Raw genomic sequence first — 15,494 nt, forward strand, 5'->3', positions numbered from 1 at the left:
GGGCTGTGATTTGAACTCACGACCTTCCGAGCGGTAGTCCAACGTCTTAACCACTTAGTTAGCACTGCCCCACAAAGGGAACGATAACCTAAACACATTGGTATCTCCAGTTAAATCACAGCAGGGCAGGAGTTGATAGTCTGTCTGGGGTTTCGAGTGACAAACACAATACAGAGCATTAATTACTGAATCTTTCCCTGCTGCTGGCTTTTGCTTGCGGTGCGTCTTGTCTTCTCTGCGTTTCTTTCATGTCTGACTCAGAGCTGCATGAGGACTACAAAAAAAAGCTCCATCAGCTCTGTGTCCCTGGAGCCTTGTTTGGTATCTCCACATGCTGCTGCATCTGGTCCTCCCTCTGTCTCTTCTGCCTCTTAAAGTACATAATCTTGTCCTATTTGTCCTATCATTTGTCCTATTTCTAATTAAACAGGACTGTACAGTTCCGATAAAGATACGCTGACGAGCGCTGATATTTGCTGAGCGTTGAAAATGTGAAAGGGTAAAGAAGATCAGAAGCTCGAGACAATTCCTCGGCCATGCTTGGTGCGACAGATAAGAACAGAATTGAATATCTTAACAAATAGATTATTCTGGACGGATTACTATCCCAGTAGGTTATTACAGACTTGAGATATATTGTTATTTTAGCCCTCCCTCTAATATCACAACCAGCTGTCAGTGGATACTTTCTTGAGGAGAAAAACAGCATTTACATCTAACCACCTTCATAATTTAAACTGGAAAATACACTGACGCATGCCATTTCAGCGTACGTCAGTCTGTTGTCATGTTGAAAGTAAATTTAAATCAATTGAACAAATAAAGCACCAAAAAAACTAAACAAAACTGCGACCCTTCTGTCTTACACTACACACACACGTTGTTTATTTGGCTGACTTATTCCCTAAAACAAATGCAGATGATATGCTCATGTGATTTGTGAGGTAAAATTGGTTTTGTTAGCTAAGGGCTTTAAGGGTATAATGATTTCCATTCATCCTCAATCGCAGACCAGCTTTATTATTCCCAGACTATAGAGTATGTTAAGTTGACGTCACTCTGCGTTTTTTTTTTTTTTTTTTTGTGGCTCACCGGCTTGTGAGGAATACCGCATTTGTTTTTATTTGCAACGGAGGCTTAAAAAATGGAATTTGAAGTCAAGGAAGAAATACCAAGCTACTGGGGTCTGAACAAGTTAAATCTCGTTATCGATGTACATAGGTACAACTCGTCAGACGGAATCCAGACACACTGCCTGCCCCTGCTCACATACCTGAGGGTAATTACCTTGTTTTTGGGCTGAGTACATGTGCATGAGTTTAAACGTATAAATCAACGAAAGATTACGAACAATTTAGAAATGGCTGCGTGCCAGATCAATAAATCCACAAGCTATCGCTCTGTACAAGCAAAGGCAAGTTAGCTAAGTTGCCAGCAGTCCCTGTTGTACATGTTTAATACATGGAAATTACATACATAATAGATTTCAATTGCATGCTTCATCTGACAGTGACACTGCCAGTGAGGTTTATGAACACCTGGACCTTCTTATGTTTCAGTACCGTTCAACTGTAATTAGATCTACAAACAAAATAAACAGGTTCAAACAAGTTTTCCACCAAATACCCAAAAGTTCCTGTTTATTTCAATTGTCAGACTTTAAATTCGTGCTTCATTAAAGGCAGGTGAACTCGAAGAGTAAAGAAGTTAAGTGAGTAAAAAAAAACAAACTCACTGGTTGCCATTATGTCACGATTATTTTCGCTGACCTTTAACACAGGTACGATACTGCTGGGTGCATCTCAGATTGTACTATTTCACGTTCACTATGGGCCACGTTCAAATGAGGTTTTAAGTCCTCTGACGTTTACTGTAGCCTACAGTATAACCTGCGGCGTGTAACAGGCTACGTCATATATGGGATATGTGTCAGGTTTTATGTATATGTCAACAGCTTTGACAAATCAGATCTGTGTCAAGATATCCCATAATATAAATGCAGTCATTGCCATTATAAAAAAAATATATATTGTTTGCTACACTTGACTAATTAGAGTGATCAATGAGTGACACACACTCACACACACTCTTTCACACCCAGGGGCAATTTTAATATAGCCAATCCAGCTACCTGGATATTTTTGGACACTGGGAGGAAACTGTAGAACCAGGAGGAAATGCAGATGAATACGTTAAGAACATGCAAAACTCCACATAGGCAGTAACCCGAGCTGAAGTGGGGACCCTAGGCAATTTTTACCAGTGTTGTTAATTGTGATTGATACAGAAGTCTGGCATCAATTCTGTTAGCCACCATAGAACAGAAGATGAAATAAGTAGTACTCACGGGTTCCCCAGGGGGCCCCATCGGCCCTGGAGGCCCTCGATGAAAGCGATACATCTTCCCATCGGAGCCTCGCACCAGGCCCCCCGTCCTACTTGTGAGAACCACATTTGGGACAATCTTGTGAGTTTCATTTGTTCTGTCAGTGGACGAGCTAGGTGGAACATGGGTTGATGTCCCTCTCTCCTCTCCTTCCTTCAGCAGGTTGGAGTCAGGGTCCTCGCGGCTTGAGTTTTCTCCAGCAGGAGGTTTTTTCAAAATGGGAGGAACATCCAGATCAATAATGGTGTTATCCACAGGCTTTTTAGGAAACACTTTGTCAGGACTGCTTTTCTCAGTGGTGATGTTCTCATCTAGAAGTTTAGATGTAGAGTCTGGCTTGGCCTCCTTGCTGCCTTTAGCAAAGGGTGGGTGGATCTTATGGGGTAAGCCACCATTTTTAGACAGGGTGTTGGGATCGATCAGGTCAGTGTACTCATCCACCTCAAAGACGTCTCCGCGGCTAATGGAGCCGGGTCGCTTTGAGCCTGTAGGGAGTGTGCCATCTCCACGGGTGGGGCCACGACTTCTCACACCCTACACACACACACACAGTTGCAACATATTGATTAATATTACCGGCAAGTTCATACATTGTAAAATGTATTTCTGTATTTTCTAACTACAGAATCTGTAAGGAATAAAAACAGTTTGCAGTGCACTGTTATAGGAAATGAATGAACAATGAGGTAGTGTGATGTGCCCAGTGTGAAGTGGCGTTACTGCTAACACCCACAGAGTTGATTATTTTCCAATGGTAGCATGTCTAGAAGCGTTGTGTTCTTTTAATCCTTTTTAAATGATTTAATGTTTGTATAATTATTAGTGAAGGACACATCATACATTTTATCCACTGTAGTTACGTTTACGTTTAATGTTGTGGAACTTCCACGAAACAAGTTAGTTCTTGTTATAACTTACGCTATAACCGCTATAAACAGCTGTTCCCAGTCTCTCTTGTCGCTCTCTCTTAAAAGTAATACATGTTGAAAGAAATTACAGGAAAAAATGCATAATATATAAATTAATATATTAATCTATTAATTATTTATTGTGGTATTATGTATCTTGTACCATAACAGTCTTTGATGTATTTTGGCCCATCAGTGACTGCATGATATCAGCGTCTTGAATGATTGGTGCCATCTAGAACTTCGGATGAATTATTTGCACACAGAAGGAATTTGCCCATGGCAAACTGGTGGACTATATTTATATAGTCTATATAATATTTATATAATATAGGACTATATTATATTTATAGTAACCATGATGACCATGGAATGGATTGCTAGAAACATCAATAAAGACAAAGATGGATTACTGTCCTCTAATGCATCCTGCAAGTTTCCCTTTACTCATGTAAACGCTCTTAAAGATCTACACACACACGAACCAATTGCATGTGAAGCCCTTGGCCTGGAGGCAGGGGTGCCGCTAGGGTTTCTAGGGTATCCTGACTCTAGATGTGTAGCTTAGCAGGAGCTGAGAACCTGTGAGGCAGATGTTGCACTCCCTTGTTTTCAAATAAAGCACAGGAAATAAAAAACAACAGACACTCCTTTTAAACACACGCATTAGTCTGTGAACAGATGAAAGAGGACTGATTTGTGTCTTGTGGCTATATTTCCATGTCTGGATTTAATTTTCCGGCTGAGTGAATGTGTTTAGGATCTGGTCACTAATATAACATGTTGCCATGCTTAGAGAACGCAGCTCAATGCCAGTGAACTGATTCATTAGCGTATGAATATTCAAGGTGTTTATTCTGCTGGACTGAAAGGCAGAAATGATTAGAGCAGGTACTGTTACTGTTACTGTTATTTCAGCATGATTCATCAAACTAAGCTTGAGCAGAACATCACTGTATTCCTCTGCTACCAATAACAATAGCTCCTTCAGGAGCTTGGCCCTGAATGTAGCCTGATAAGCTATCACTTGATCTCCAGAGGGCTGCATTGGGCTGTTGGCCAGCTTATCTCAATGGGTACAGTGGACCTGAAATCCCTCTGATGGTTTGCCAGGGAAGCCTAATAGCAGACCACTCACCCATAGCTGACCAATTTCTATACCTGCCAGTGCAAGTAATTCCTTAATCATCCACCAGGGGGCAAACACTTTCCCAATTACTGAAACACCTGCTATACAGTAGAAATAATATAACCATTAATAATGTTCAAGTCTGACAAATTTAACACTTAAAACTAGGCAAACTCATTTGGAACATTTGTATGTGATGGAAGAAATACCCAAATATAAAACTTCTGATCTCTTGATCATACTCAACAATGCTTGATTTGAATATCGATAACTGCATTTGTTTTGTCCTTGAATATGCCAAATCTCAGTGGGTTAGCTTGATGTCATCATAATGTTATACTCTTAAGGCCTGCAGGCTAAACAAAGACTCTACTCACACAGTGAGACATGCCAAGAAGCCATTACTGAGCATGTATCAGGGATAAAATGCATGTTCGGGGCAGGTCAAAGGCGGTCCTGTGGTAAACTTTAAGCAGAGACTCAGAGGAGCTTTGTAAGAGCTTTGTATCACACAGCAAGTCTCAGACACACAGTTGCTACACAGGTACACACAGAAAATGGGCTGTTCTGACACGAAAAGTGTCAAGTTCCATAATTCCACCTTGCAGACAGTGGTGTGTTTAAGGGGCGACATTTAACTGGCAGTGTCTTGCAAGCTAATTGATGCAAAATACAGAGGGAATGTGCTGAAATTGTATTTTGTAAAAATAGAAAAGCAAAAAACAAAAACAAAACCTTAAACAGTGCAAGTTTAATTACAGTGGAACAAACGTCATAGACTCATGATGATCATAGCAACAAAACATACAATCTGGAGTTGTTCATGTGACAAAAGCTATAAAAGTCACACATTCTTTTGTAATTTAGATTATATTGGAGTTGTAGGTTTCCTCATAAACTAAAAGCAATGATTCTACCTCTTTTTGCAAAAAAGCACACTGAAGGGCGATACAGCGAGGTTATATTTGTCCCTGATTTAATCTGAAAAATTGTAAATAGGGTCTGTGATACCTTTTGTCTTACAAGAATTACTGCCTGGTTTAATATAAGTATACATCCACAGTGCAAATCCTCATTTGCATAAATATCTATGTAATCATAAAGAAGCATACCTTCAGCAAGCTATTCCTCTGACCCTGGTGTCTTGCAAGTCCCTGAACCTGTAGGTCCAGTAGAATCCATCCTATCAGGCACAGCCAAATCCTCATGACTACAAATACACACCACAAACCAGTGGAGCTCACACGGCGCAGTCACATCACGATCCACAACAGAACACACACTGAGGAGGTGAGATCGGTTTCACTCACAAACAGCACATTCTCACACCCACTGATATATAATTCATCCACCCTCCACAGTCAGGCACACACACACACACACACACACACACACACAAAGATCTTCCACTAAAAAAATCCACGTCCATGTCTCACCTCTGCTTTAAACTCACCTGGATACTGTAGATTTGTACCTAATCATAAAGACTGTCCTGTGCTTATCTTATGACTCTTATTCACAGTATGTTCACACTGAACATCATTCAACACATTTAGTACTGTTTGATGTTTATAGTATACAGTATCCCATAGTCGGGTTACTGTGTATGTGGAATTCCTGTGCATGTTCTGTCTTTTCTCTCATTTCCTCCCACCTCCCGAAAACATGCATGTAGATGGATTGGTCACACTAGGTGTGAATGAGTGTGTGCATGTGCATGTGTATGTGTGTGTGTGTGTGTGTGTGTGTGTGTGTGTGTGTGTGTGTGTGTGTGTGTGTGTGTGTGTGTGTGTGTGTGTGCACGGAGCCCTGAGACAGACAGGTGGACCAAAGTTACTACTTCAACAGCAAGCTCCTATCGCCTGCTAGTAGAGGCTTGGTCACTAGATCAAGGTCAGGGAGGAAAACATCGAAGCACATGGTAAGTTTATCACTCTTGACCTTTGGCCCAAGTGATGCTAAGAGGGGTGAGATGGGGTCACAGTGAGAAATTGTGCAGGAGGATGCAGGAAAACTGGGATTCCTCAAATAACTCTTACTTAAAGTTTGGTTTTGGTGCAATCAATATCCAGTCAAGGACTGAACACAGCACATACTCTGGCGTTCATAGGATCTAATGTACTAAAGGTGTGGAAAAGTAAAAGCGGGTGCAAACTTAAATTAAAAGCCGATTTACTAACAGGCATGATAAAGAACTGGCTCAAAATACCACAGCATGTCAGTTGTAATTCTGTTTTTGCCTTGAATGAATAAAAATATTGGCTCCTTTCAATCTAAGGTGTAGAATACAGTGTGGTCTTTATGCAAATCAGTTAGTTTTGCACCTGAAATGAGATATCACTTCAGGAAGGGAGATTGCACATGCAAAATAGTAAGACCGAAAGGCATGTATTAAATTTGCAACCATGTGTAGGATAAGCGGTACAGAAAATGGATGGATGGATAGTTTGTTGAACATTTCTATGTCCAATGCTGAAAGCTTTGGAAAATCTCATTTACATATTTATTGTGATGTCATTCACACAATTATTGTAACTCACTATTCGAAAGCAAATTACTACTCTTAACTTACCTTAGTAAATCAGGGCTACAAGTGAAAAAGCTGACTGGCTACTAAGGTAAAAAAAAATAAAAAAAAAAATTTTTTAAAATTGCTATTAATGCCAACAAAACTGGGTTGGATAATTTCAGCACATCACTAGACCACCAAGTGGACAGATTCTAGCTCTTCAATAAATGTACTCTTTTGTTATAAAGTTTATGGCTCTGTTTAAAAGAAACTTTCCAGGTCCCACTGGGGAAAAGCTCTGACACTCAGAGAGGAGATTTATTAGGTAGACAACAAGAGGAACATTTAAATAGGTGATTTATAAGACTTCAGAGACCCCAGAATTACAGATTCATGAGATCTACAGCACATTAAAACAAAGGTTAGAAAATCATCTAGGCCCTTGGCTATAACAGGAAGGATTACCACAGAAACTACAACAATACTTCTACTGAAAGTCTCTCCAGAGTAAATAAGATATACTGTACGCAAACCCAATTTGGGATAATGAATAGAGAATGAGATCCAAATAACTCCAATTTACAATTGCAAGAGAGATAATTGCTTTCAGATCTTCCCAAGCCTTTTTAGATAATTAAAAAAAAAATGGAATTGATAATCTCTTAAGTGTGCAGTGTCAAATGAGGATAAAGAAGAGAGGGGAAAAAAAGATAAAGAGAGAGCCAAGAAAGTCCACTGACAAATCTCTACATGCATGTTCCAGACACTTTCCATTGACTTGATGTGATTTATACAGCCACTTTGAGTCACCTGTAGTAAATCACTGCTTCAGAAAGGTTAATTATAAGTTTTCGAGATTTGAGGCCAAGAGCATTGATTGCCAGAAGATGAGCATACAGAGTGGTGCAAACTGAAGCTGTGGTTTTATTGAGCGTCAGTAATCATTAAGGGATTTCACTGTCTTTATTTATGAGTCCTGAACCTACAACTAATGTCTTACAGACATGTCTTGTAGACAGATTTTATGTAGACATTAGCAAGAAATATCAAGGCTAGTATTCTCATACTAATAATAATAACTTTAACTTTTCTTTCCCTCACTGAAAAAAATACACAGGTATGCTAATATGGCTGACACCAATACTACCTGCTGTGCCATATGCAATGTATAAATGCAATAAAAATCTTTTGGGTGGCACTGTGATGCAGTGGGTAGTGTTATGGCGCTTTTCCACTGCATGGTACGGCTCGACTCGACTCTTTCCACTGCGGATAGTACTTGGTACCTGGCACTTTTTTTAGTACCACCTCGGTCGAGGTTCCAAGCGAGCCGAGCCGATACTAAACGCGAGCCACGCACTGAGGGAGTCGGAATTCTCCTTAACGAGTGGTTCTGTATTGTGCCTGAATAAATGTGTCATTTAATACATACTTTAATGTAATCTAGTAATGTTCTATTAATTGAAAATTATGTAATATTTATCTCATTACAGATGAAATTACAATAAAGGTTTCTGTCTTAGATTTTTACATCTCGCTTGTTACCGATTCGGAACATTCCGTTTGGAATACGGCTTGACCGTGTATTTGTACAGGGCAACATTATTCCTGCGTGAAGGCGAGTGGAAGATGCCATCCATGTTGAGGCGGCACTAAACTGCAGTGGAAAAGCAAGCTCAGAAAAGTAACGTGACCCGAGTCGAGTCGAGCCGTATTGTGCAGTGGAAAGTGGCTTTAGTGCTTCACAGTTCCAGGGTGCTGCTGGTTCGATCCTGAGATGTTGTTACTGCTATCGTGGTCGTCTGTACAGATTTTCACGTTTTCCCGTGGTCACGTGGTATTTTCTAAATTGTCCAGGTGTGAACAAGTGCAAACTGGTGTCTCATCCAGTTTGCTGCCCTCTGATCTTCAAGAATGTGTGTCCGTATATTAGGGCATGAAGAAAGGGATCGAAGCACGTGGTCACTTCACAATGCTTGACCCTTGTCCCCAGTGATCAGAGGGGTGAGATGTCATGCACTACCAAGCACAACCCCATCTACAGGTATTAACTGCATGAATTTCTATCAATCTTTTGTATGGGCTCTAAATGAGCCTCCAGAACTTGGCCTCACTCAAGAATGGGCCTCACTCTGGCCTGTGCAAAAAAGAAAAACTAATTAAGTATTTACCTTTAACCCTCCTGTATAAAATGGTGCAAGGCATGCCAGCAGTTAGTGATTAATTATAGCAGTCTGGAACATGGCTGTTCCACTGGGAACATTTGTAGAGGAAACAAGTGGCTGAAAGTGCTGGGGTCATGAAAGCCTGCCACCACACCAAAATTCAAAGGGTTATGCCACAAGAGTCTAAAAAAAAGAGAAAAGTTTAAAATAGAAGAAATTTGGACTATTTTACTTTCTTGAAGCCAGCGACTTTGACATTGCTTAATTAAACCCAGATGATGGGTGAGGAGCTTAGACACATACATACACTGCTCACATGTCTAAAATGTATTTTACTTGGCTCCGCATTAGACGTTGCATTGAACAACCACCGTGAACAACGATCCATGAACAGCCACCTCTACAGAGCATATAGTTGGATCAAAGAGAACCCTGACTACATATGTACTGTACAGATGCACTAACATACATTTGATCCGTCTCAAAACCACTTCACTGAAAGCAGGAGAAAATGATAATGTAATTGCAAGAGATTAAACATATGGAATCGTCAAATTAGTTCAATATAGGTCAAAATACTGAAACTAATGGAAACAGAAAGATCACTTTAATGACTTTAAATATGGTTCTTTGTGCATGAGGCAGTGATACTCTGGCATTCAGCAATTGTGGTTATACTGTACTTCTTTGTATATGTTTTCGTGTTCAACATGTGTGTTACATTGCTTTATGATTCCTGGGCCTTGTTGTACTTTCTAGACAAGAAAATTTCCATGAGAAATAACATATAAACACATATTTGCATAATAATGAGTAGCAAGGTAAATTGCACAGGTCATGTCCTGTCTGATCAAAGCTAAGACAGAAGATTAATTCACAAGATATATCATCAGCTATTTTGCCAATCTATACATGTCCTTTCTGTTTTTATAAAAACAAACAAAAAAAACCCCCTAAGCTTATGACTCAGTCCTGTGTTTGTGGAGATTGTAACGGGGCAAAGCATAGGACCTCTTTCAGCCTGGCTCTCCCAAATGTGCTTGGATAACGTACATAAACCAATGGTGCATTGACAGGATGGAGGAAAATGATCCCTTACACTCATTGCCATGACTCTCATGTCCTTGTCCTCTTGGTCAGAACTCTCCAGTAAATCCTCCAAGTTGTTTGAGGACAGCAAAAGCTCCTAAAATAAGCAAAACACAGAAAAGCGATCAGACGGAAAAGTGGAAACACCCACAAGCAGAAGAGCCCAACTGTATAGCCGGTGGCTTGAATGTGAGCTGCTGTGATCATGACAAGAACAGCTTTTCCTCTAAGTGCCTTACACTCTGACCCAATCCTCTCTGTCCCAATCAGATGACTGATTTCCTAATTAATTGCTGTATCATATAGCAGGTTGTGTAACTTCTTTCTGTTGCTACAGATGTTTAAGGTGCAATGCGAATACAGATGTGAATTTGCCAGAAAGTTTCACAGTTTCATCTGTGAAGAGTACAGGTGTGAATCGTGACTGGGATCCTGTAGGATGCGGCAAAAAAAAAAGTTTTTATTCCTTTATGGAGATTGCCTCACTTCTGGAACTTGAGTGGGTAGGAAGTGTTGGGGTTTCTGAGCAGCTCCATCACATCGTGATAAATACACGTCACACTGATCTCTGGCTGCATCAGGATCCCCCATCAGGAATGCCACCTGTTTCAGATCGCCCTAGACATATTCAACACACACACACACAAATGAGAGGCCATGCAAATATTAGTTCTTACTGTATATCACAATATACTTGCCTCCGCTTTGCCAGTGAGTTCAATGTGTAAATTTGTGACTAGGCCTCTGAGGCAATGCATTGCATGAGATCATCTCAACAGACATCCTACCTAGATTTCATGCAGTATTAACTCTCCTTTTTTCATATGTTTACCTTTTCTGCAGCTGTCCAAATCTCTTTATTTTCCTAACTATCATTCAATTATTTCATCCATCACTCAAATGTAGCATTCAACACTTAGTCCCTAATGGTGGTGGAGGTTCCAAAATAATCCACCCAAAGATCTATCCTAGCCAGCGGCTTTAAGTGAATTATTGGCATACTAATCAATACCAGACATGAGCACCAGGTACATGTCACTCAGCCCACAACTATTTAGCACAAGGTATAGCCTGAATATGAGAATAACATTAAATATTTAGTCCCATGCACTCACTTGAGCACTTGGCCCAAATGCGCAAGAATTTTGGGTTCAGTCGAGATATTGCAGCTGCATTGTGCTGAATAATTGGTATTTAATACACATTTAATTATTTGGGTTTCTTTATTCTTGCTTGTTCATTCTGTGTTTTCTAACCTTGTTTTTTTATTTCCTTTTTCTCAGGCGTAAAGGCAAGTGGTTGAGTTTAAAGGGTGGCCAAGCACATTTGAAACCCTGTCTTTGATGCATCTACCTGTCAACTTTGGAGGCTTGAACTACATGCAGGTGTAATAATACGAATGGGGTCATCTTAAAAAAAAACCCCAAACCTAAGTATGTGTGTTAAACAACTCTGAATATACATAACTTTCCCCACATACACAATATGGCCAAAAGTATGTGGACATCGGATCATCACACCCATATGTGGTCCTTCCCCAAAAAGTTATAGAATATCTTCTGTTATAGAAGGGGGTACCGACACTGTGTTAATGCCCATGGTTTTGGAATGGGCACAAATGGCTGTGCTAGTCGTGTCCACATCCTCTTGACCACATAGTGTACTGTATGTACTGAGGTAACTTTTGGACATAAGTCGTCAACTTAGTATGGTCTGCACTGAAGATCACTTAAAGCAAACCCCAGAGCACACTTTCACACTTGAATCAACAAATGTGAAATTGCCGTTAAGAGTAGTCTGGGACTGTGGATCACAATGTGAAATGATTTGGGGTTGTCCACTTCTCTAACATGCTCTAACATCAATTTCAAGCCTTTTGTGAGCTGTAACAACTGAGCTAGCAATGTATGACATTGATGAAATGAATCCTGGAATACGGATATTATACTGTTCATATAATGGCCTATCAAAGCTGCATGTTCTAATCCGCAAAACACAATATAAAGCTATTGAACTTTAGACCTAATAATGTGAACAAGTTGTATTTACCTATGCGTGTAAGCTTGTAACAGTAAAAAGTAGAGCTCTGTTTGGTTTTCCAGGGAGATTACATGATGGAAAATGCAGCATGTTGTTTTTATAAGTGCAACTACAGATGTTTCTGATGTCCCTGACGGGACACCTACTTGTATTTTTAATTTGTATTCCTCGTAAACATGTTGGGGAGTGGGTTGTCTGTAGGGACAACTCTGGGGAAGTCTTCATGAGTCATGTGGTACAGAAAGGTAGGATTAATTACTGTACATGACTGACTTTCACTCAACTATCAAGTGGGTTAAAGACACCCTTTTCCATTATTTGGTTTGTTGTGAAGAATTACAGTCTGATCACAGCTTGAACTTAATGAGCCTAAAAGAACTGAACTTTTACCTCAAATGGTATTTCAAAGCCCTCAATGATTCCTCCCACTATGATAAGCCCATCAGTGCTGATTCCCAGACCCTCCTTGTAGGCCCAGTCAACACTTTCCACCATGGCGCAGTCCACATAAAGTGCTAACCGGCCTGTCGACACACTCACTGCCACCCGATGCCAATTCCCATCAGACAACACAGCCACGGGAAACCTAAAATAAATCAGACATAACTATGAACTAGAATTCATATGACCACATATCAAATACATAGCTTTCTTGGTATGTAATACCAAATGATGTTTATATAGCAAACAAAATATGCTGTAAGCACATTTGAAAACACACTGAGGATATTAATGCACTTCCATGATAGATTACATGATAGATACACTCGTGTCAAATGACTTCACAATGTGAATACCTCATTTTAAACGTAAATGAGTAATGTTCAGCAATCTGTTATTTCCGTGGTCGGATGGTCAACGTGCCAGCTCTGTGGGGTCTGACATTCAAAATCTGCTGGTACACTGGGACTTCTTACTAATGTATTCATTCTAACCCTATCCTTACAATTATGCTGCTCTTTGTGAAGCTGCCACATCCACATGTGCACCTTAAATTTCGCACTTGCAATAGGATTAAACCAAGAACACCACATTTTTACTAAGTGCTAATTCATTTGCAATGTTGACTTTTCTTTCTTGATACCTTGTATCGTTTTCATTTCCTTTACACTTTACAGACCTGGCATAATAGCCTTACAACCTCTCCCTACTCGTCTATCTTCTCTGGACACCATTTTTGAGGCGTCCACCCTGCTGGAAAGTGTTTGTGAAAAGTTCAGACTGACTCGTAATGGCGCTGCTGTGTGCTAATAAAGGTGAAGGACTGGGCGCTGATGCGGATCTGGAGGAGGATGTGACCGTCTGGGCAGATGAGCGTAAAGAGGCTACGGTCTTCATGCTGAGAACTGCGTAGCTGGAGCAGCAGGCTGAACTCATCGTTAAATCTGGAAACACAATATATGTAAAACAATAAAGCGATAAACGCATTTAGTTCTATACTGTTAAAGCCCTTCTCAACAATATTAATTATATTAATATCAAGTGTATCGGTGCTACTTTTGGAGGTCTGACTAATTTTACAGGAATATTATAGTATGATGGACAGTTTATTACAGTTAAATATTTTTCACAGCATGGTTAGTACTAAAACAAAACTGTCATTGCACACTCTCCTGATTCGGTCTCAAACGGCTCTCTTTGCTTGTTCATACAACATTATACACATTTTCATACAACTGCTTTACTAATACAAGTAATTTAAAAGTAATCAGCAGAAAATCTATACCTAGGAATCAATTAGTAGTTGCCTGTAAGTTACTGTAAAGTAGAACGACCATTTCTTTCAGTGTGGAGCTAAGCATTTTCAGGATACTGTTAACTGAATTAATGAGAAATGGAGCAGTTGTTCTGTAAGAGCAGGCTAACTGTATTTACCTGTGGCCAAACACTTGGCCTAAGGGTAGGGAGAGAGTGGAGTACTGTCCTACATGCAGAACTGGACATCTCTGATTTTCCAGCACTACAGAGGCATTATTGCTGTTGGCCACCTGCCATAGTTGATCTAGAAGATTGATGCCTTCTGCACAGAGAGAGAGAGAGCGAGAGAGAGAGAGAGAGAGAGAGAGAGCAGATATAAACCATGGCATCAACAACACGGATATCCAGGAAACATGGCTGTACGATGACTGAATCCTTTCCTGAGGTAGCTTAAATCACAAGTTGTCATGTCAGCTTAATAAATGCTGGCAACATCTGTTTTCAGAGTAAGCTCAGGTGCATATGAAAGATTAGAACATATAAACGCTGCTATATTAAACAGTGGGGTCTGTTCCATGTAGGCCTCTAAGAATTAATTTGTGTTGTGGAGTCTGTGTGCTGCCTTTCAGGAAATTGCTTTAATAAAATAGAGAAACAGGGATCAGAACCCTCATTAAATGTCGAGCCGTATTTTTTTTTTTAAATCATACTCAGCAGGACTCATGTTACTCATTCCATTTCCACACACAATAATTTGTGTTTGAGTGTAGATGAGATGGAGAGAGTGGACATACACTATACACACTTGCGACTCTCGAACACAAGGCTAGCTGTGCTCAAGCAGGGCAGCATGGTAGTAAAGGTGTTAAATCATTCTGGCCTCCCAAGTGCTGCCAGGAACGCTGCATTTAATCCAGCATGGAGAAAGCAACTCTGCCTAAACAGAACAGCAAGAGCAGAAAACACACCTGCCAAGCCTGACAGATGAGAGTGGGGTTTGCTCACCATGGTGGGCCAGGCAATTCCTGCCTCATGTCATGCTGCTTGGACCCGACTAGCAGAAAATTCCAGTTCTGATTACAGCGGGCGCTGTTTACGTTTACACGTCGCTTACGTTCACGCTTAGGTGTGTTTTGCTTTTCGTTTGAACGGATCACTTTACACGGGACACACAAACAGACACTGATTAGTAGCTACTAAAAATAAAGCAACCTGTTGGGAATGATGTCTTTTAAAGCCGGCACTGTAGAGCACTGGGATGAAAATATCCACTATATAATTATAGCTTACTTTTCTCTGACTTCACGTCACGTCTCAAGGGAAATTGGAAAAAACAGCAACAAACGTACACACGGTAGGCCTAAATTGAAATCTACTCTGGCCCAGAACCAGGTAAATCAATTAAAGCCTGTCACTGGTGTGTTGGATGAAAAGAAGGGGGAAATTAAATGGGCTAAGTGAGAATAGCAGAACATGAACATGATTTGCACCCTGTGGAAGGAGTTTGATATACTGTACATAACTGCTCCTATACAGTTTACAAGCCTTTCCATTGGCATTCCTGTTCATT

At 40.3% G+C, this 15,494-nt stretch overlaps 1 protein-coding gene across 2 annotated transcripts in view; it reads right to left on the minus strand.

Moving 5' to 3' along the window:
* si:ch211-196i2.1 (collagen alpha-1(I) chain) overlaps positions 1-15,494 on the minus strand; it is a 70,019-nt gene that overhangs the window by 35,200 nt on the left and 19,325 nt on the right. The window contains exons 2-7 of one of the 2 annotated variants that reach the window (XM_017493406.3): positions 14,102-14,246; positions 13,453-13,611; positions 12,617-12,812; positions 10,673-10,804; positions 10,197-10,283; positions 2,348-2,920 (exon numbers count right to left, since the gene is read on the minus strand). In XM_017493406.3, the coding sequence (XP_017348895.2) occupies positions 2,348-2,920; positions 10,197-10,283; positions 10,673-10,804; positions 12,617-12,812; positions 13,453-13,611; positions 14,102-14,246 (1,292 nt within the window). Of the gene's footprint in view, positions 1-2,347; positions 2,921-5,535; positions 5,695-10,196; positions 10,284-10,672; positions 10,805-12,616; positions 12,813-13,452; positions 13,612-14,101; positions 14,247-15,494 lie in introns of those variants that run through there. The other variant, XM_017493408.3, reaches the window with a different exon arrangement.

This window comes from Ictalurus punctatus, chromosome 18 (genome assembly GCF_001660625.3).
Source record: "Ictalurus punctatus breed USDA103 chromosome 18, Coco_2.0, whole genome shotgun sequence".
Taxonomy (NCBI): domain Eukaryota; kingdom Metazoa; phylum Chordata; class Actinopteri; order Siluriformes; family Ictaluridae; genus Ictalurus; species Ictalurus punctatus.